Consider the following 21,855-nt stretch of genomic DNA (forward strand, 5'->3'; position numbering starts at 1 on the left):
GCCTCTGAGTGTTGTGGCTTTCAGAAACACATGAAAGCGGGGGGGTTGCAGTCAAATATTGGGAGGAAGGGGTTTCCATCTGGTCAGACCAGAGGAAGGAGGCACTTACAGTGCCAGAGGTCTCTGCTATAGAAAGAAGAGGTAGATTGCTGTAGATTGTGGAGTGCTGACATGACCCGGTAAAAGGGATTGTAAGGTGCTTCTGTTGCAAGTTTGAGAATTTTAGAGTAAGTGGCTGTCACCTGGTGTAGTGTAAGCACAGCCTAGGGTGGTTTCCACCTACATATCGTAGGAAAACCTAATCGTCTGGGAGTTGAGTGCCTGTTCAACAGGACACTGAGTGGTTACCCTCCAAGAGGAGGTTGAAGATTCCTCTTTACTGGGACTGCCTCACATGGATTATATCCATGTAGTGAGAGTTAGATCAGCTGCAAGGCCCTGAAATTTGGCATTTTGTTTGAGCAATCTGTGTCTCTCGTCAGATGTACTATTGTGATAAATGGGAGTTTCTTTCTCCTTTCCATTTCTTTATGTTTAAGTGGAGAAGACCAAGGAAACCTTTGACATCCATTTCTGAACTGTTTTTTCTCTCTGTAAAAGGGCAGGATAGCATCCCCATCACTCAGGGAAGTGCAGAGCAGTCAGTGAGTCAGCTCCTGGGCTGATGCAGACTGATGCAGATCAGCCAAAGTCCCAGTGGTGGTACGCAGATTTATGCTGGCCCAGTGTCTACAAAGTCACTTGACACCTTAGAGGAGAATGGTCTATACAAATCCCAAATATTGTCAGGATGTGGAACAAATACCAGGATGTGGGCAAAAACCAGCACGCCCATTTTAATGATTTGATTAAAACAATATTGCTGCTCTATGGCTCTCATAAATGTGCTTCCAGCGGTGTCAAGGGAGGAGATCGTCTCAAGTGCCGTAACGAGAGGGTGCATTTTTTAAACTGTTGCGCAATAGGACGCTAAATCGTGCTCTGACCACACCGGCTTAGTTCTGTTTTGTAGTGAGCATGGCCTGAGGCATCCTATAAATACCGTTTCTCCCCCCACCTTCAGCTAATAAATAATGGAAACTCTACCGGAAATAAATTTTCTTTCCATGAAAAGAGTGGGAGGTCTTGAGTGGCTCCCTATAAAACAAAGGATGTAGCATGGTTTGTTTGCTTTGGTTTTTCAAATGAAGAAAACGTGGGGGTGGGAAGGGAAGAGATGTTTCTAAGCTCTAAACGTACTCTGTGCAATGCTGCAAGGTAGTGTGGGCACTGCTTCCCTCGGGACAGCGGATACCCACCCGCCTGTGAAACGAAGACAGATGAGAGAGGTCTCCGAGCAGTCTCAGTGCATGGGAAGACAGAAGGATCCTGCTCCAATTTGCCCTCAGGCTCTCATATTCAGCAGTGGAAACCAACTTGAAAGCGGGTGTAAATGAGCATCTGGAGGAGCATTTTGTGCAATTCCATGGGCAGTTTCTTCCAGGGATCAGCTAAATGAGCAGAATGGTCTTTTTGACCTTAAAATCAGCTTCTGTAAGTAAATCCACTTCGAGGCCTTTTTGTAAACATGAGTCTGGGCTGAAGGAAGGCCCCGTGTGTGCCCATTTCCAGCACCCATCGTGCACGTGCTCTGTGCCAGGTCGGAGGAGAGGCCGGGTTTGTGGAGCTGGCGGCTTCCTCCTGGCTGGCTGGAATCTGAAGCAAAGCTGTGTCATCTTGTGTCGTGTCATGGACAGCCTCTGGGCCGGAGGCTGACTGCAGCGTGGCCTCCGAGGTTGAGAAGGGTCGCAGGAGAGCCTGTGTTCAGCAGCGGGATGTGACTGCCTCATTCCAAAGGCAAATGAGGTTTGAGAGCAGGGTGCACATGATGAAAAGGCATTTTCTGCCACTGCCTTCATCCAGCAACAATAAACTGTGCATATAAGCAGATCTGGTCCGGTGCTAATGTCTGAATTTCTGAATTGCTAATTAGCAGTTCTGCTAATTCAGAAATTGCTAATTCAGAAATTAGCACAGAAAAAAAAATGCTGTAAGATCATCAAATTCTTTTGCCCAGGTGCCATTTCTCACTGTATGCCTCAGTGGAGCCTTCTGCTCTCATTGGAAATCCACCTAGCACGAGGCCCTGGAAGCCTTGAAAGCATGTGCTAAAGCCTCATTGAGGGGAAGAATATCTAAAAGCTTGTTTGTTTTTTTCTTACCTGAGTCTAATTCCTCACACTCCTGTATTGTCTCTTGTTTTTTATGAGGACCTCCATGGCTTTGAGTTTATCCAATTCATAGCTGTGTAATGTGATGCTTTTTCCCATCTTTATTAACTCTTTCAAGGATTTGTATCTAACTGTGAAACGAGACCCCTGCTCATTGACTGGAGATTATAATACTGACTGTGGAGCCGACGTGATAAATAGGAACAAATGTGCATGTCCCTTTCAATTTTGTCATACTTTCCATCTTCGTGTTTCCTCCAATTTTCCTATATATCAGATGCTAAGAATGTATCCCCAAAACCACAGTGGTCTTCTCTCTGTTTTATCTGCACAAGGTCTCTTTTCAGCCTGACTGGATCTCTGCTTTGTATTTAGTGTGCATGCTGTGTTGCTATTTTTCCATAAATGCATTAATTTGTCTTTCTTCGAATTCAGTCTCAAGGATTTATTTCCTGCCCCTGTGTGGGTTCCTTTATATACTGCCTCTCTCTGCTGGCATGACAAGAAAACTTTAGCATTTACTCCTTAAGCCCTTTTCCCTGCTTTTCTTCACAATGAAAGCTTTTTATCAGTTTCCTTAGTTTTCTGATTTGTTTTTATTAAGCATGTTTTTATACTGGGGACTGTGATCCATCAAAGTAAACGGAAACAAAAAAACGAGGCCAAGTTTTTGTTTGTTTGCTTAAGGAAACAGATCAGAATTTAAGTGGGATGAAGTCAGAACGGCGCTGATGATTTGATGTGATGGTAGCTGATTCAGAATCAGCTGGCTGCTGACAGCAGGTAGTGGAAACCCTCAGCATTTGAGGAGTCTAAAAACAAATACAGCCACGGGGCTGAAAATTGCATAGTGATAGTAGTGATGGGAAGAGTAGGGTTGCTGTGAGTTGCTGTCCTTTGTTCAGAAAACAGCATCCATGTGCTGCTGGCTGTCGAACACCAAAGTTTTTCTTCATCACAGCTCATCTGAAACAGCACCTTGAATTTCCATGCCCACCCAGCACACCTCTGCCCTTCCCTTCAGCACCCTCATGCAGATCCCGCAGCAGAGGAATGATGCTGGGGTCAGCGCCCAGGGGGCTTGGAAGGTGCCATCGGGAGCATAAATCCTGCTGGCCGTTGATGTGGGCTAGCCCTGCGAAGCCATGGATATGTTTCTGGGCTCTGTTTTCCACTAAGAACCATTCCAGCATTTCCCCGGGCTCACTGCACCGCCCCAAAGCCTGCAACACGGGAGCCTGGAGCAGCCCCGGCACCGTTTCCACCTCTCCCTGCGGCCGCGTTGCTGAGTCAGTGCTGGGCAGGCAGCTCGGCGGCGTCCCAAGGCTGCTGGAAGCGATGGAAATAATTCCCCGGGATCCAAGCGGGTTCTGGACCAGGCCCAAGAGGGGCAGGACCGGTATATCCTGGCCCCACTGCCTTGCAGGAGGATTTGAGGAAGCCGCTAGCGTAAGGCAGAGGAGCCTCTGGAGCTGGGGGCAGGAGCTCCCTGCTGTGAACTGCGGGACTTGGTGTGAGTTTGGCTGGTCAGCCCGCACGCTGCAGCCTCCTGCTCTGCTTGTCTGCCTTGCTGCCTTTAACCATCGCCGTTCCTTTGAGGAAGCTTGGGCTGTTTGCAGGAGGAGGCTTGCAAAGGAATAGTCTCCGGTGTTTCAGAAGATGCGTCGTCCCCTTTCCTTCCTGCGCAGGAGGAAAGCTGCTTGCCCCATGCAGTGTCTGCTGGGGTTGTAACAAAATAGTGGGGCCTCACTAAATAGTAATGAGCTGCACAGCTGGTTGAGGGCGGCAGAGCTGTGCTGGTTTATGCTGGGTTTTGCCTCTGTGAAAACTGTTTACAAAAACTGTCGTCTTTCTCCTCTATATCCAGCAAGCCTTTAAGAGAGATTGTCCTTGAAGAGCTTCAGGCAATACAAAATAACATCATAATCAATGCTGCTGCTAGGCTGGCCAAACAAATAAAATCCTGCGGGGTAGTAACCATTCTTTTCTTTCCAGAAGCGCACATACCAGGTGTACAAAACTGGGTCTCTAGTCATGTATGGGAATTAGCAGCTTTCTCAAGCGCAGATGTGGTAGCAAGCACTTCCATGAACAGTGCAGAGGTCCTGTTGTGAGCATCTTTTAGGGATGTTTGTGTGGAGCACAAGGACTATAAAGAAATGTGTTCTGAACAGTGTGCTGTTGCAGATGTTCTTGCAGACCAGCATGTAAAAAGCTAAATGTTTTACCAAAAATTAAGGAGTAAAAATGAAGGAAGGACCTGCTACAATGAGGTACCACATAGCATCATCCTTACGGCGTGATTGCACTCAGTGGTCCACACCGTGGGTGTATTCTTCAATTTAATAGCTTCTTGGTGGAGCTGAAAGCAGAGGGATATGCAGAAAACCCACTCTCCATCCAGGCACTAATCAATACAAAAGACTAAGTTCAGAGATAAAATATGAACTAGAAAACAGTGGTAAAGCGCTACTCCTTGTGCGTACCTTTATTTCAGTACTAGGCACCAATAGTGAGGAGGGACTTTCTACTTTAACCACTGTGCCAGTGGATTTGTGTAGTCTGGGGCAGCAAAATTCGCTAGCAGTACCCTGGTGAGTCACAGACCTGACACCTGCAGTCTTGCAAGTCTTGCAAAGTTGCCTTTTTGAGGCTCAGATTTTCCAAGAGCAGTGACAGAGCTGTTTCAGCAGCGCAAAATGCGTACATTTTCATCCAACACCCAGCGTTTTAGAGCATTCAGATGTTTGATGTGATGGCCGAGCTTTGGACAAATAGGATGCCTTACAGCCACTGCCCATGGAGAACAGGGAGCTGTAGCGTGCCCGTTTTGCAGGCTGGGAATTTGGGACACCCCAGTGCTCAGTTGTCACAGAGAAGGAGCCGAGAGCAGAGCCTGAAAAGGATACCCGTTCCCTGATCTCCATTTTAATTAAATTCTTTTTGCAATTGTCTTCCCTGGCAGTTTAGCTGGTGGAATGTGGTCTAGCAGAGGAATTTTTGGCTGCAGATTTGACAGGAGTATTTTTCTGGGCCAGATCCTCGCGTAGCGTAAATGCAGATAACTCCACTAGCTATGATTACAGCACTAGCGATTTACTCCTCCCTCTGAGAATCTGGCCCTGGTTTGCAGACAGTGGGCAGTGTCATATAATTTGTTCTTTTTAATTTTAGTCTGTCTAGACACTTTTACAGCACCCCTTTCTGCAAGAACTCGGTGCCAGCAGCTCTGGAGCAGCACCGCACTTCTCTGGTGAGAGGAGCTCGGTAAACACAGTGTGGAGACAGCACAGGGTGCTCAGGCTCAGCATTTCACCTTCCTTCTGCAGGATTTGGCTTTGGTCTTCGTGCTTTTGTGTTGGAGAGGTGGCAGAGAGGAATCGTGGGAGGATTTCTTCCCTATGGAGGGGGAGAGAGTCTGTTGTTCACCTACCTCCTTTTTTTTTTAATACTATGTCCAAGTTGAGTGCCAGAGAAGGAAGTCTGGTGCAGATGCAGCAGTTCTGGGGTGGTTTTTCTTTCCAGCAGTAGATGAAACCTTCCTTCCGTGGGCAAGAGGGCCTTTCTCCTGGCTTTAAAGGCTATTTCTGGTCCTCCATGCATCACCTGGGGCGGTGTGGGGCAAAACGCAGGCTCCTCACGCGGCAGGCGCAGGGCCCGGCTTTGACAAGAGCCTCACATGTGCTGGCTGTGGTTAAGCAGATGATTAGCTAGGACTGTTTTTCTTCCCCTTCCGTTCTCCTGCCAATTCCTGAGCTACTCGCCGGGATTGTCTGTAAACTCTGTTTGTGAGGAGCCAAACAGAAGGGCCACGGCTCTGACCGGGCCTTGGCAGCAGCAGCAATATATATATATACACACACACACCCTTTTACTACCATCCCTGTGTGAATCCAAACGCACTTAGCTCAACCCCTAATCCTCGTAATATTTTTACAAGATTTGCTATTCATAAAGTCCCACCTTCTGCAGTCACATTATTGTTAACTGCCTGCATTTATGTGCCTGTCCCCAGCCCACAAAGGAAGGGGCTTCACGGCTGCAGAAAGAAAGCCTGAAGGCAGAGATCCTAAAGCAATTAAAAGCAAAATCTCTTAAAAAAAAAAAAAAAACAGCACATAATGCACACGATATTTATGGGTTTCCACCTGAGCTTGATCAATACTACTGAAGCAGAGCTCTCCCAAAAAAGCAGCTTGCATGGGAACGGGGAAGAGATTCTTTGTGCAGCCTGAGGATATGGAGAGACGGCTCCCCTGTGAGCTGCTGCAGGAGTTTGCACCCCTTCCCCCACGCTCAGCAGAGCCTGGAACATATGACTGGCCACGTGCAAGGTATCGCAGTGTTAATAATGCCGCTGTATTGATCAAATTGGGCTGCTTTGTCCCCAGGGAAATCTGGGGGGATTTGTTCAGGCTCTTAAGGCTGTGCCTCCTAAAGACCGTTTTCCAGTCCTTTCACTAGGCGAAGGGTGTGCTGTGCTTTTTGTCCCAGCCAGCAGGAGCGATGCTTTCAAAAGATTTCATGGTGTCCCACCACCTACTGCCTCTATCTTTTCTGCTCTCACGACTTCCACCTTTTTCCCACACAGAACTGGCCGTGTCTCAATCTTAATGTGCAGCAAGGTCTGATTTTCTGCCCTTGGAGAGCTCCTCAAGGCTGTAAGCACCGCTGGCCGCTGGAATGTGGATAAACACAGGGTTACGGGAACAGGAGAGGCTTCCTCTTTGCTTAGAAAGTGAGCAAAACATCGGTAAGAAAGCGGCGGAGAAGGAAAACATGTGCAGGGTGGTTTTGTTTCCCTCCCTCCGCCTCCAGGCTGATATTCATGACCTTGTTAAAAAGATTGGTCTGCTTCAGAGACTGCACGTGGTCATTTTTAAGTGTAGGGAGAAACCAAATGTGGCTTTTATTTTTCTATCTGATAAATTGCCAATTGCAGGTTTTACTTACAGAACACTCTGAGTAGTCTGAGGAGAACACAATCACCTTGATATTATATTTATGAGTAAAAATGGTACGAGGCAAAGAAAGCTCTTAGCTTGCATGTAAAGACGACTTTTAATGCAGTTTTTGCTTCCAGGAGTGCATCGTTAGTTGTGGTGGGGAAGGGACACATTAGCAGTCTTCCAGGAGGACTGAAATGCCCCAGGGGACGCTCAGAGGCTTGCAGGGTCAATTTGACTTCATGCTTCTTTGACAGATGTCGTGTGCTCGGTGCTGTAGTGATGGGAGATCTGCAGAGCGAGGATACCTGTGGTCTGGACAGGGAAGGGTTACAGATGTAAAATGGAGGAAATCCCTCTATGCCTTGCTTTTGCAATGGGAAGCAGTCTTTGGGATGTTCACACTGCCTTCCTGAACATGTCTGTGTGTTGCTAATTGCTGTGTTGACTTCTGCAGGGATGAAGGATGGCAACAGTCACGAGTTGTGCCTGAAATACTGTTGTCTGAACATGTATGCTGCCGGCATAGAGCTAAAGCAGCACGTTTTGGGCTGGTTTCTCTCCTTTTTTGAGTCTTGGTTCCTGGACTGGCGGGACTGAAGCAGATCCCTCCAGCAGCTACCAGCACCAGGGATTTTGGCTCTTGCTCTGGCTCTGATATCATTGCAGCCGCCTGGGAAGAGGAGCCAGCGGGAGAAGCAGCAAAGGGCTCCCAAGGAATGTTCCCCATGAGGCAGAGGCTCGGCCTGCGGTCTCTTGTGCTGCTCCTCCTCGCCCAGCATAAAGGTTACCTTTGTATGTTTATAACCAAAATAAAATTGCAGCTCCTGAAAGCTGTAATTTGTACTTGGGGGAACATAATGTTTGTGTTTAGCTGTTGCAGGGATTCTGCCATAGCAGTGACAGAGGTCTGAAAGTGTTTGGGCTGACGATAGCTGGCAACAGACCCCGCCTTTGGGGGCTACTAAAAACAGCTTTACTCAAGCAATATTGGAGATAAACAAAATGACAGGGAGAGTTGGTTGTACCATGAGGAAGAGGACAGGACGCTGCTGCTGCAGCAGAAGAGGCTGTGCAGTGGCACAGACATGTTCCTGCTCTTCCCCTTCCCACAGCCCCAGCCAAGAGAGCCTGGCCGCGGCCTTCCAGGCCATGACAGTGGAGACTCCCATCCCTTCTCTGAAAGACAATAGAGGGAAGGTGGGGCATGCTGCCAGCACACAAAAGCAGGCCTATCGCAGGAGGCTTAAGTAGATACGAAGAAGGGAAATCAGGGAAAATAGGACACTTGAGGTAAACTAACTGAATTTTTTAAACGTCTGAGTGGGAAATATGCCAGATGATGTCTGCTGTTGGGATTATAATGCCTACAGTGTGTTTTCTCTTTTCCTTGTTGGTAAACGGGTTATGTTTGTTTCCTTTCTGGAGATGGCTGAGGGACCAGAGCTCCCTGTGGCGTGTTTGGTGCTGTGTTGGAGCCATGTGTGGTGGCTTAGTCAGCAAGGCTCCCATGCTGCAGACGTGCCATCTTCCAGTTCCCAGCACCATCAGCAGGGCCTTTTCATCTTGGACAAAGGCACAGTGTTGGGTTTCATCCAACTTACTCTAATAGGATACTTGAGGATGGGGCTGGGAAGCCAAAGGCCTTCTAAGGGCCTCTCAGCGGAGTGGCTGCTGGAAGCCTTGTGGCAGTGTCAGCAGAGAGAAGCCTGCCTGATGCCCTCAGCTCCGGAAGGTGGTGCTGAGTGTTGTGCTCAGGGACATACCTGAAATTAATCTGGGAACTCTCCCAATTAATTTGAGGGGGACAAGTGCCAGCAAAAACTTGCGACAGGGTCTGGCGGACTTGCACAGTATTCTCCAATATGTTTTCAGGGAAGTTTTGCCAGGAGAAAAAGTAGGTTTAAGAGAGAGCATAAAAAGGGGCAGTGCCTTGCCTTGCCAGCTAACCTCCTGCCGAAGTGAAGAGTGTTGCTGAGGAGGTGCAGCGTGAAGGAACAAGGGAAGGAGGAGGTGCTGGTGGGAGAGGAGAGACTGAGAAGAGCCTCTGGGAGGTCCTTGTGTCAGACAGCTGCTTTGTCACAGCACCCAGCCTCTGCTTTTCACCAGCCTGCTTGCGGTAACACAGAACCACCCTCTGGGACTTGCGGTGCTGTAGTCTCTGCAGATTTAGGATTCGGCAGGTATCTGTATGGGGCATTTCTGTGAAGGGTATCGTGATGGCTTATGGTTGATTGATCCTGTAGTGAACTACAAAGTCTCACAGAAAAGTCTTGAATTGACCATGGCTGCTTGGATGCTGGGAAGTTGTTTTATCTTCCAGGAATACCAAGACATTGCATTCCTTCTAGGCTATTTTCTGGCTGCTACTGCTATTAATAACTTTGTCCTGAAATAGCACTTTCATATTGCAGCATATTAAAATCCATAACAACTGGGTGGGTGTCCACAGTCAACAGACTGAAGAAAGCGAGCCAGAACGAGAGCCTTGCTGCTGTAAGTCGGCTCACAGAGGTGTGCTGACTCTCAGCAGCTGCTGATCGGACCTGCTGAGCTTTGCCAAGTCCACAAACAGCAGGGCTCTTGGTGGCATCTCCCGGCTGTCCATCCCGTGCTGCAGCTGCTAGCCCTACGGCCTGCTGCAAACTGCACTGACGTAGAGATGAACTCCGTCCTTCCACAGGGAGGAAGCAGAGCCTGCTCTGGGTCTGACAGCGCACCTTGAGTTGCAGATGGTAACCACAAAAGGCCCTGCCATGTCTCCTTTTTGTTTCATCGGATGCATTTTGGGGATGCAGATCTCCTCAGATGCCTGTGGGCAGCTGCCTGTGTTGCTGCTGAGTGGATAGGCCAATGCTGGCAGGATCTTTCCCAATGTGCTCCAACAAATTGCCTTAAAAGAGAACTGTGCTGCTTTTATCGGAGTGTGTGGCAGCCCAAGTGCACTGCCTGTGAGATTTGAGGCTGGTTCTAAATCCCTGATGGCTAAAGTTTTGGAACAAATGCCTTGGCAGTGCAGTGTAGAAAATAAAAGCAATGGAAAAACACCCTTGGCGGTGATGGAGCACCCTTTAGAGGGCACCTGCATTTGAGTGAGAGGCAAATTTACCTGCAGTGGGATGTTCGAGCATGAAGACTGTTGTTTCTGCACACTGACGATGAAAACTCTGGTACAGAAGTGGTAGTAACCAGTTTGTGAGTACCTCCAAACACACTGCTGGCCAAATTAAGAAAGAGAGAGAGAGGAAAAAAAAAAAACAACAACAAGCATCAGGATGTCTGAAGATGGTGGTGTTTTTAAATTCTTCCCATTTTTCCATTTGGGTCACATTGTTCCTAATAAAGTAGACAAGATTTGTAATATAAAATAACCGTCTCCAGCCATCAAAGAACATGTCAAATTCTGCTTCACGTAAGCCAGAGTTAAATGGCGCTAATCAAGAGCAGAATTTCATGGAGTTTGAGTGTTGGCAAGGTCCTCAGCTGATGTAAACAGGAACAATGAAATCAGGGCTGCTCTCTGCTGATTTACCCCAGCTGAGAATCCGGTTGTGCTTCCATCGCTTTGTTTCTGGTCTGAGGTTTTTTCTCAGTTTGACAGTGAAACTCGAGGCTGCTGTCTTCTCTTTTCCTTGCCCCGACTGGCATATTTATCACAGCAGCACACGCATCTTCTTGTTCTTGTAAGATAACAAATTGCCCAAATGATTTTAAAAAAGAAAAAAAGCAACAAATGGCTTTTTGTAAAAGTGATCAAACAGTTGCTGTGCTCCCATTAGAAGTTTAAATTTCAGCCAAGCAGCCCACTGCTCCCTGCATGGCTTGAGGCGGACTTTGGTCCTATGTTTATTATGGTTTAGAAGTGCTTTGGTAATGCTTTTTTATTTATTTATTTATTTATTTATTTATTTTTGTTCTGACCTTGTTCTACAACATATTCCCCTCCTGTAGCCTGCTTCCTGTTTCCCAGACAGGTCCCCACCTCTTCCTCCCCGCAGCCAAAAATAATACAAAAGGGAACAGACAAAAGGTTTTTTGAGCCATGAGATGTGATAGTGAATGGGCATCATGTGCAGGGTAGATTCAGTTGTCCCAGCAGACACATACTGCTCATACAAAGTTAAGGTGAGGAACAGCACGTCTTTGGGTTAGGAATTCAATGTTATGTACACTCTCGTTTAATATGCTTTTGGGTCAGAGCAGAGGTGACTCACAACCCAGAAATCCCTCTTACGAAACGTACCATATATTGAGTGTAGCGATGACACCTCTTCTTCATATAGGACTTAATTGTGAAGAACTGTGCTTGCGAATATGGTGTTGCTTGAGCCCATGTACACATTTGTGTCAGCTGCCGAGGAGGAAATGTTAAGCTATCTGTGATGTTAATGAAACATCTCTAACTAGTACATTTTTTCATTCATGATCCAATCTGGAGTAATTACAAGGAATCCAGTTCTGCCGTGTAACCCCACTGCAGTACTTCATAGGGGTGAATCTTAATTGAGGATCGAGACCTAAAATATTGCTCTACTTTGTACGTTTCACAGCCGTCAGCATTTGCTTTTGCATATCCATTTCCTGTGAGAAGTTTACCACACTCTGGGGCATGCTTTGAACCTGATCCTTTGATTTCAGTGGGAGCTAGAACTGGCAATTCAAGGAGCTAATTGTCCCGTTTTGCTATTTATAATGCTAAATTAAAGCTGCTTCCAAACAGGACAGCAACAGGTTAAACACATACTTGATGAAGTTTAGAGGAAAGTTAGCAGTGAGGGACACTAGCCAACTCACTCAAAGCCATCCAAGGTTGTTATACAAATAAATGATCTCTTCAGAAAGATTTTGAAACACACTTGGGTTATTCTTTATTCTTTTCTGTTAGGTTATTATTATAATTTCTCAAACGGTTTTTGTATGGCTACCTGTGGTGTGGACTGCATGGCAGCAGACAGTGCATGCGCTGATGTGGAAGCACACATGGGTTTTATTGTATTTTGGTACTAGCACAATGGGCAGCCTCCACTTTTGAATTCTTGATTTGGCCGTCCTTAATCCTTTGCTGATGCTATTTTTTGTTGTTGTGACTGGTCGCAGATATTTTTTTTCTATCTTTATTAAACAGTCAAAAAACAACAAAAGCCCTCCAAAGCCCTGGTTGAGTGTTTGCAGATTTCTTTCATCCATTTTTTTATCTAGATGCCTATCAAATTCAGCCATGCTTAGCTGCAGTCCTTTGTTCAGTCTCTCACAACCAGTGCACTGAAACTCTATGCTTAGAGCCCAAATACCAGGGATTTTTAGTGAACAAATATGGCTTGTCCATTTCCAAAAATAATTGTTAGATACGATTTACTTCATTGTCACTGAGTTTGGCTACAAATCTTGATTTCGACTCCTTGGGCAGAGTTACAGGTCACTCTGTTCGAGACATTTGTTTCACTACCCATTTCTGTTGGTAAAAATCGCTAATTTATGGCAAAAGTGGGTTTGATCCTTTGAGCTTCAGAGGCTGATCAAAGCCTTTGATAACCCTGGTTACACCATGCCCCAGAGCAACAGGAAAATGGCTTGTGTTTATGTGGAGGTGGTGATTCTGCTCTGTCAGTAAATCTGCAGACTTTTTACATTAAACTGTGTCTTTACCGAATGTGGTTGAGGCTTCTGACTTCAGCATCTTTTATGTGCTGAAGAAAAAGGCTGTGAAGAACGTGCAGGGAGAAGGCTGTCTGGGTCGTGATACGGGAGCATTCTTTGGGAGTGCTTTTGTGCATGAATAATAGTGAATGGCTTGGTTTGGCTAAATACATTTCCTTAAAAGTTGGTTATTTGTGCTGACACCAAGGGGAAAAAATGGACGCGGGTCATAATTATATTGAAGAATTTTGCAAGCAGAGCCTTGGGTCGTGCGTAGCATATTCACCAGAAATCACAGAGTTCAGAGGCTGGCCTGGCCCAGACTCTGCTGGCTGCTGAGACTCAGCCAGTGTTAGAGAGGACGAGCCTGTCAGCTTGAGCATATGGTGAAGTTACCACAGGAAAACCAGGCTTTGCGTGTCAGCTGATCTTTGCTGACCATGTGTGTGCCTGCTTTTTGCTCTTGGCAAGAGCCAGTTGGGTAGCTGAATGTACAGTTAACTTGGCTTTGCCTTGTCTATACGGGGGAACATGCATGCAGATATTTGCTGTGAGCTGTCAGCAAGTGGCTTACTGTTGTACCTGGTTTTAGCTGTCTTTTTCTTAATGAACTATATAAAATGTAAGTAGGATGTGCCGGCACGTTACTGGGAGCTTTGTCTTAAATCGTTTGCAATAGAAATTATTTGCTATTGCCTGCCTGAAACTTTTTCTTACTACTCATTCATTTCAGACTGCGGTTTCCCCATTTTCCCAAGTGTATTTAGCAAAACTACTTATTTTAATACTAAAATTCTGTTTATTTTATGCTGTCCCAAATGTTAAGCTTCTGATGTGCTGCAGCTTTTGACAACTAGCAACTGCCCAGTAAAGGTTGCCAAGAGGAAAAGCTGGAGGTTTTGGCAGCTGGCTGGGAACAGATGACAATCTTGGAATAGATGGACAAGAATATTGGGGTTTGTTGTTGTTCAGGAAGTAACGAAGGCTTTTGGCAGTGGGAGGAAGATGAATCTTTCAAACCTTGCTTTAGGGTTAAGGACAAACATGGCATGACATTCCAGGGAAGGCAGGTGAGTTTTGGACCTCTTACTCCTCTGAACTTCAGGGCTGCCCCACAGTATCGTGTTCCGTATCTGGAAACCAAAATGCAAGTGGTGCTGTAGCTCAGAGCTTTTGCTGTCCTGCTGAAGAATGACAGACTGACACCAGATGCTGGACTTGGAAGCAACCCATTGTAGTTTGGTCTGAGTGAACCGTGGTGACGCTCACCTTAGGATGATTCTTTTGGGGTGCTTTCAGGTTGGGGAAATTTTCTCTTCCTTTGCAATCTTGAGACTTTCACAGTTATTTCAACTTACGGATGAGGCCCCTTTTTTATGTGCCAGTGGAAAGTGATGGGGTCATGATGGAGGTTGGAATTTCACCTCAGCAATTGCATGTATAATTCTGCTTCACTCGTTTCAGTTTTGCTGCTCAGAGAATCCTTTCAAGTATTGTAAACAGAGCTGGTAGATCAGGCCTGCTTGTCAACCACATTTGACATTTTCATTCTCTGTCACAGCCTGATCTAAGTATCCAACTTCTTAATTAGGTTTTGGATAACTTCCAAGATCGGTGCTTGATGTTCCATTTTATCTGCAGTAAAATGGCACTTAGAAGTAACTAGCACTTCCAGATAAGAACTTCCCGATGTCTGCTGGAAAAATTCAAAATCAAGATGTTATAAAATACTTCAGCATCAATAAAACCGAGAAACCCACTGAACATGTTGATTAGGTGTCTTCCCCGGCTGACCTCAAATCATTTTAAGTGCTGGGGCTTTGTTTTACCCTTGACAGAACTTTGCTCTCAGCACGCTGTTCTGTCTTTAGCTCTGCAAAACACCCAGGAGGTTGAGTACTGTAAAAACTTTCTGCTGGCTGCAGTTAGGGGAGTGCTAACCTCTGCTGAGAATGGTGTACGTGTCACCTCTTACTCTCAGAGGCAGACACTGCGTTTCTCTTCCACTGTATTTCCTAACAAGTAGAGCAGCGTTGCAGGGGTTGTCATGAAGTGTCTGATGGATCTGGTCTTGCATGTGGAAGTGTCACAGTGGATTCTACTGCTCTACGTGCCCCAGAGGCCTGAGAAGGGGAATGAAGAGATGCCATGGATTGAAGGTGTGTAGGCAGGAGACACACAATATTTTTGTTAGGTGACGAAAATGTCCCTCTTCTTGGAAAGTGAATCTTTTTGCGATTGTATCCAAAACTGAAAAATCCACATGCCAGACCGCCATCCTTTGCTAGCTGGCTTTCTGCAAGTACATGGGGTTTAGCAAAGTCATATGCTGTTATTTGTCAGCCATGAATCATCATTTCTTTTAACTGGCTAAATTGAGGCGTAAGGTGCAAAGAGCATGACCCTTGTTAGTCAGGGCAGATGGGTTGAAGTGGTTGGGTCTCTTTTTATCCCTAGCCTGCAAAAACAGCTTGACAGCGGTCAGCAGTCTTGCATATCGTCTTCCTGTGTCCCTGAAGGGAGCCATCTTCCCCTTCCCATTAAATTTTTTGAGGCCTTTGTCACTGCAAATCTGTGGGCGCTGGGTAACTTTAATGACCATCAAGTTACCCACAGCGTGTCAACCTATAGCACGGTAGGATTTAGTTCGAATGTGACATTTATTACATCTGTTACTTCAGTCTTCCCCTCTCTTGCATGAACGTTTGAGGAGAAACTGGACGTCCAGAAGAACTGATGATCATGACAGGAGCACCTGGCTCCTGTCTCAGCCTCTTGGGCCACTCCGTGGGCCGCTTTCCTCCCAGGCCGGTGGTGGAAGCAGAAGATGTATGGAGGTTCCCCAGTGTCTGAATCTTGCCATGTGCATTCATATCTCTGTGGGCAGTTGTCAACATCCTGCTGCTCCCACACAAAATTGTTAGGTTTCGCTGCACTCACTGGCAGATGACTTTGTGGGAGCGGAGACCGAAGAACCTCTTGACGGCCCATAGGGCTGGAACGGAGGCCTTGGTGGTCTCAGCCCGAGTGGTTTCACCAGCTCAGAGCTCAAGACAAGGGGGTGAGCTTACTTGACCTAAAAATCATAGGTCTTGCCAGGGCAGGAGTGAAGAAAACAAGCTGTTTTCCAAACGCTGCCTCGCTGCTCCCCGGGTGATTTGCGCCGGAGCGAGGGGAAGGTCACGTAAGGTACTTGGCACACGCCGGGGAGCGCATATGGGGAAAGAAGCTTTGTTCCTGCCTGCCATCGCCTGCCCTCGGCCACGGCAGCAGCAGGTAGGGCCCTAGCGGGGGGCACAGGAGGGGCTGTGGCCTTAACCCTCGTCGGGCTTTGTCTGCCATGCAGCTGAGCCGGAGGCCCTTTCTGGCTCGGCGTTGCCAGGCTCTGCCCCCCTGTTGACTTGGTGGAGGGATTGAGGGGGGCAGGAGGGAGGGACCTCATTATATTGTTTCTTTGCCTTTGAGTTGTTTTTTTTTTTTTTTTTTTTTTTTTTTTTTTTTTTTTCCCCTCTATGGGGAGATGGGCTTGATCCACTGGTTTTGGATTTCTGAGGCAGAAGGCAAGGCATGGCCAGCTGGTGTCTTGAAATGGCACAGGTGCAATGGCTGCGGGAGGGGGGAGCCAGGAATAATTACAGGTTTCTGAAGCATCAGGCTTTGCCTGAAAAGGGCTCATCGAGAAACTGCTCTTTATGGAAAATTAATGGTGAAGCTGGAAAAACTGTCAGGCCTACTATTGTTGTTGTCGGGGTAGTTATGCCTTAAAGCAGCAGCACCTCCCGCTTGCCTCCACGGGCGCGTGGAGCCAGTGTGCAGCTTTCTGGACCCAGCCATTGAAATCTCATGTCACTGTCATCACGTTTAATGGCCTTGAGTCCCTCTCTCTCTCTCTCTTTTTTCCCTTTCTATCCCTAATTTGTGATTATGCTCACTCATCACTTTGGAAGCCTTGCATTTATTAGGCCCCTAGACCTGTTTCTGCCCCACTGGATGAAGGCTAAGTGAGCCAGAAAGCCCAAATTACATGATGTGGGGAGTTCAAAAGCATCACCTCTTTTGGTGCACTTGTGGGTGTCAGTCCTGAAAGACTGAGGGGCACATTTGGAAGGCTGCCCCTAAAACCTGCCAGGCTTTTTGTGTCCATGAGAGCAGCTCTCCCTTGAGAGAGCAGCCCCAGCACAGCAGCTTTCTGCCGTGCTGGTACCAAGGTTTCTGCTTGGGAGCAGTGTGAGCAGGGTCAGTAGGTGCTGGTCCCCTGGGACAGACAGCAGTGAGGCTGTCTGTTCCCTCCTCAGGAGCCTGTTCAGATGGACCTTCAGGGGAGAGGGGACTCGTAAATAAAGCTGAAAGCCTTGTCCCCTGTCCCTGCCCCCAGAAGGAAGTCCTTGGTACTGGGTTAAGGTGGGCTCGGGGCGAAGAGCTTCTCCTGCAGTCACACGAGCTGGCAAAGTCAGTTAGCAGCAGCATGCGATGCTGTGACACTCTGCTAGGAAGCTCAGGGCTGGTTCCGTTGTTCCCAGCTTTCTGCTGCCTGCAGGAAGCGGGGAAGCCCTGGGGGCAGCCGGGCGGACGTGCGGGCCGGTTGCATTGTTGCAGCAGGAAATAGGAACCTGTCCAGAAAAACCCAGCTGAAAGAGCGGTGGGGAAAGGAGGGAGCACAAATAAACAGTTTCTTGTGACTCCTGGAGCAGGCTGCTGGAGAAATGAGCTGGCAGCCTCCAACAGGAGCCCCAGCAGCAGGCTGCAGCCCGCTGGTACCAGCTCCCAGGGGCGTGCTGACCCTCCATTTTCCAGGGTTGGACCTCCCCTTGCTGAGTGTCAGGAGCACTAAAGCTTGCTGACTTAATCTCCCATGTATTTGACAAAAAAACAGCTCTTCAGTGGTCCCGTTTGTGGTAGGTGAAGAAGTGAAGTACCCTACTAAGTTTGGGGAGCTTGGTTGTATGGGGATTTGCTTATGGCAAGGTTCCTGACCAGTAAGTGTCCCACCTGCAGGCACATCGCATGTACAGTATCACGTCTGTGAAAATAACCCCCATGTCTCAGTTGCGTATGTTGTCATTTTATTGCTTTTTGTCCAAGTCCATCTCTACAGCTCAGATCTATAAGCAGCTATTATTAAAAGACAAACCAAAAAGAAACAAACAAAAAACACAGATAGCAGTCTGACAGATTATTTCTGTAACTCTGGAAGCCATCTCACCCAATTGTATCTGCAAACAGCAGTGTTGCTTCCAGGCTGCATTAACAGGAGTAATCTTGAGTTACAGGGTAGCTCCCAGAGAGCTGTGAATGGGGCCTCTTTACACTCTTATTGACGTTTGTACCCAGAAGGCAGGAGTCTCCGTCTCGCCTCCGGTGATAGGAAGTTTTTGTTTCTTGATCAGATGTTTGGCTTCCAGGTTGAGATGTAGTTGGGCCATCAGCTCCCGTAGGCTGCATTGAATATTTTTGCCTAAAGTCCCTTCTTTCATATCTCTAGAAGTGTTCTCTTAGGAGTTGTTTTTAGAGGTTTCTAAAAAATCTGAGTTAGAATGTGTGTTTTTCTAAGCCCCGTAAAATTGCAGTGATGGTATTAAACCAGCTATCCTTTCGGGCAGCAAGAAGTGAAAAATAGCACTAATAAACTCCATTAAATGCTCCTGAAACTACAGCTAACCATTTTCTATAAATAATAAAAGTCTGTAATGTTGGTTATAGAGAACACTGGGCAGTGTGAAGGTGCCTGGAGGCTTTATTGGGCCTCCATATATGAGCTCAGGGTGCCTAATACAAGGTACATTCAAGTAATAGGCTCACCCCATCCTCGTGCTGATGATCACTGCTGTGGAGGTGCAGGAATGCAGTTTTAAGTGGCAGCTGTTTGCCTGCATCATCACCTACTTTTAAATCAGTTGTGTGTGTGTGCTGGTGTGCAAGTGTGGTGTCCTGTATACAGGAAATCCTGCTTGACCAGCTGTGCTAAAAACCCTCTAAGAAAGGTATTAGGTCCCTTTTTTTTCCTATTACATCTTCTCTCAGCCCCTTCAACCAAGCTATGGTGTCACTGGAAGGTTTTCTGTCTCCTCCTTCTGTTTTAAAATGATATACTTCAGAATTTTGCCATTCCAGGAATAGATTGAGCCCCAGCCAGCTATGCTGGGTAAAATTTGCAGTTAAATTTAATGTTTGGAAAGAAAGAGGAGGAAATTCTCTGGAGAGGTGACTTTTTGTTTTTATGTGGCCGGGAAATTGGGCAGATTGAGTAGTTTCATGTGGAGGTGACTGTTGGCCAGGTTACAGTTAAAATTGGAAAGGGCCTGGTGTCCATGGGGCAATGTGCAGATTTCCATGAAAATTTAGTGGATGCTTTGTCGTATCTTCACTTCTGCCTTAATATCTGCTACCATACACAGATATTCCCATACCTTGTCTCTGAGCAGCTTCAAACAAGTGCAGGTCCCCATGTGTGCCAAAAGGTGACCGTCTGGCAAGAAGGTGCTGGTGTGCACGGGTGCTGTCTCTGAGTGGCTCTGGACCACATTGTTCTCCTGCCCTCGGTGGGAGCTATGCTGTAATCTCTCTCTAATAGCGGTTTCTTTCCCTCCCCTCTCCCTTCCCCTCCTGCAGACATGCCTCGAGTTGGAGCGATACCTTCAGACGGAACCACGGAAGATCTCCGAGAGCTTTGGTGAGGACTTAGACTGCTTCCTTCATGCCTCCTCAGCTCCAGATGCGGAGGACACCATCCGGCGGCTGGACCCCATCCTTTTACCGGTGGAGACGAGTACGTGTGACAAAAGCGCCAACATGGACATTATCCTTTCACGGGACAAGCTGCTGTCTGAGACGTGCCTCAGCTTGCAGTCCACCAGCTCTTCCACAGAAGGCTACACAGCCGTCAACCAGGCCCAACTCAATGCAGTAACCTCGTTAACACCCCCTTCCTCTCCGGAGCTCAGCCGCCACCTTGTAAAAACCTCACAAACTCTCTCAGCAGTGGACGGCACGGTGACATTGAAACTGGTGGCCAAGAAAGCTTCGCTCAGCTCCATGAAAGTGGGTGTAGCGGCAGCAACCGCAGGGACGATAAAAAGTGGGCAAAGTGACAGTGAACAAGGAGGGCCAGGGGCGGAAGCGTCCCCAGAAAACAAGAAGAGGGTTCACCGCTGTCAATTTAATGGGTGCCGGAAGGTTTACACAAAGAGCTCCCACTTAAAGGCTCACCAGAGGACTCATACAGGTACTTGTGTAGGATGCTTCTCTCATCTTATCCTCCTGCCACCTAATCGTAACCATCTTCTTTTATTCTCATTTAGAAAAGAAAAAAAAAAAAAAAAAGCTCTTCTGAAAGTTCAAGCCTATATCTGTGAAACAGGGCAACGGAAAAATACGGTAGGGCAGCAAATGTACCCCCTTTTCAACAGAACGGAGGAGTTCACTGCCTACCATTAATATGTTGAGCTTTCATGTGTCTTATGGGGCTTGGTGCAGAGTAATTTTAGGATACCTAAGGGTTGTAGATGTATCATTCATGTTAAAACTGTGGGCATGCCAATTTGGGTTTTCCGCACTCAGATCCCCAAGACAGCTTTAAAAATGTTAATTTTAGTCAAGTGTTAATTGCTTCAAATAGAAAATACCGTGGGTAGGTTTTTGCTGCTTTTTGTATGGGGGAAGGGAACAAGCATATTTCAGAACTGAGACAGGCGCTTTAGGAATAATGTTTGCGTGAGAGGGAGCATGTGTGTAGATGCAGACGTGTACAGCACAGATGCATGTACACTTGAGATCTCACTATTTCAGGTTACTCTGGTGACTAAATACAGCATGTGGTCAGGAGACTCCTTGTACTGCCAATGCTACAAGAGCAAATTAATCAATGACATGGAGCTTGGTTGGAATAGTGTGGATAGAAAGGGTATGGGATGTATGGAAAGATATCAGACAGTTATTTTGGGTAGTATTGATTAGTGTTGCATATAAGCTTTACTGTGTAAGCATCTTGAAGCATACCAAATTGGCTGCAGTTTGGCTGTTCAGCATCCCTACTCTCCTGTCATTTGTTCATAGTCCCCAGTAGCTTTTCAGCTGGTATTCATTGGCAGTAATAGCTGTGCAGTTTGCTAGTGTTGCTGCTTTGTTCTAGGCTTCACATGTGATGAGAGATGATAAATTCCCATTAGCACTATCTTATCATGTGATTATTCTTGTTTCCAGAGGGATTGCTGTAATCAGTTTTCTCAATTTTACTGTAAAATGTGTGGTCTCTTACGATAACTGCACATTTAATTCACGATCTTATCATGCAGGCGTATTCCTAGAAGCGAGGTTGTTCTTGCAAGGTAGAAAATAACATGTTGGACCAGTGCAGTAAATCAAACAAATGTGTGGGTTGTTAAGAGAGCTGCATCCATCATATACTAGGCAGCACTGTAAAAGTTACATGGTCTGAGGTATAAATCATGTTAAGACATAAAAGGCCTTGGGTTTGATCTTTCAATATGGGCTTTCTAGTGCTTTTGCTGGGGATAGCCGCCTTACCAGGAGTGACCTCACTTGTGATCCAGTGATTTGAAAGCCAATGGAAGTAGAGCAGTCATTTTAAAACCTGTAGTGATGTGGTCAGGAGACTCCTTGTGCTGCCAAAGCCACCGTGAGCTTAACCCACAGCAAAGCAGGCTCTGTTGTGGTGTCCAGGAGGACATCTCAGCTGAGGCCTTCCAGTGGGCCAAGGGGCTCCCGTCAGGGCACAGCTCCAGGGTGTGAGTTGTTGATGCAATGGCCTTGACTGTTTGCATGTGACCCCCGTGTTCCTCCTCAAGCTGGAAGTGATGATTCTCATACAGCTCTTTCTGAAGTTGGCCAAGGATGTGACATGTTCACCTAAAAGGGGTGAACTTGTGCAATTTTTTGTTTTGGTCACCCAGTAGGTGTGAATGGGGACAAGGAGTCCTGAGGGAGCTTTTGAAAATACAGCCACTCTGGCAAGACCTCTACCATGGGAGTCCAAATCTTGCAAGATTTTACATGCTTTTGAGTCAAGTCTTAGGTCTGGCTGAATATTGTATCTTTCACCTAGG

The 21,855-nt window shown here is 46.9% G+C and overlaps 1 protein-coding gene across 5 annotated transcripts in view; it reads left to right on the plus strand.

The window, feature by feature from the left end:
* The window catches only part of KLF7 (KLF transcription factor 7), a 61,693-nt gene that overhangs the window by 10,079 nt on the left and 29,759 nt on the right, over window positions 1-21,855 (plus strand). For 3 of the 5 annotated variants that reach the window (XM_082763478.1, XM_082763480.1, XM_082763481.1), the window contains one exon: window positions 19,403-20,015. In XM_082763478.1, coding sequence (XP_082619604.1) covers window positions 19,403-20,015 — 613 coding nt within the window. Of the gene's footprint in view, window positions 1-19,402; window positions 20,270-21,855 lie in introns of those variants that run through there. The other 2 variants (XM_082763477.1, XM_082763479.1) reach the window with 1 other exon arrangement.

The sequence above is a fragment of the Aythya marila genome, assembly GCF_965140915.1.
Source record: "Aythya marila genome assembly, chromosome: 6".
In the NCBI taxonomy this organism is placed as follows: Eukaryota; Metazoa; Chordata; class Aves; order Anseriformes; family Anatidae; genus Aythya; species Aythya marila.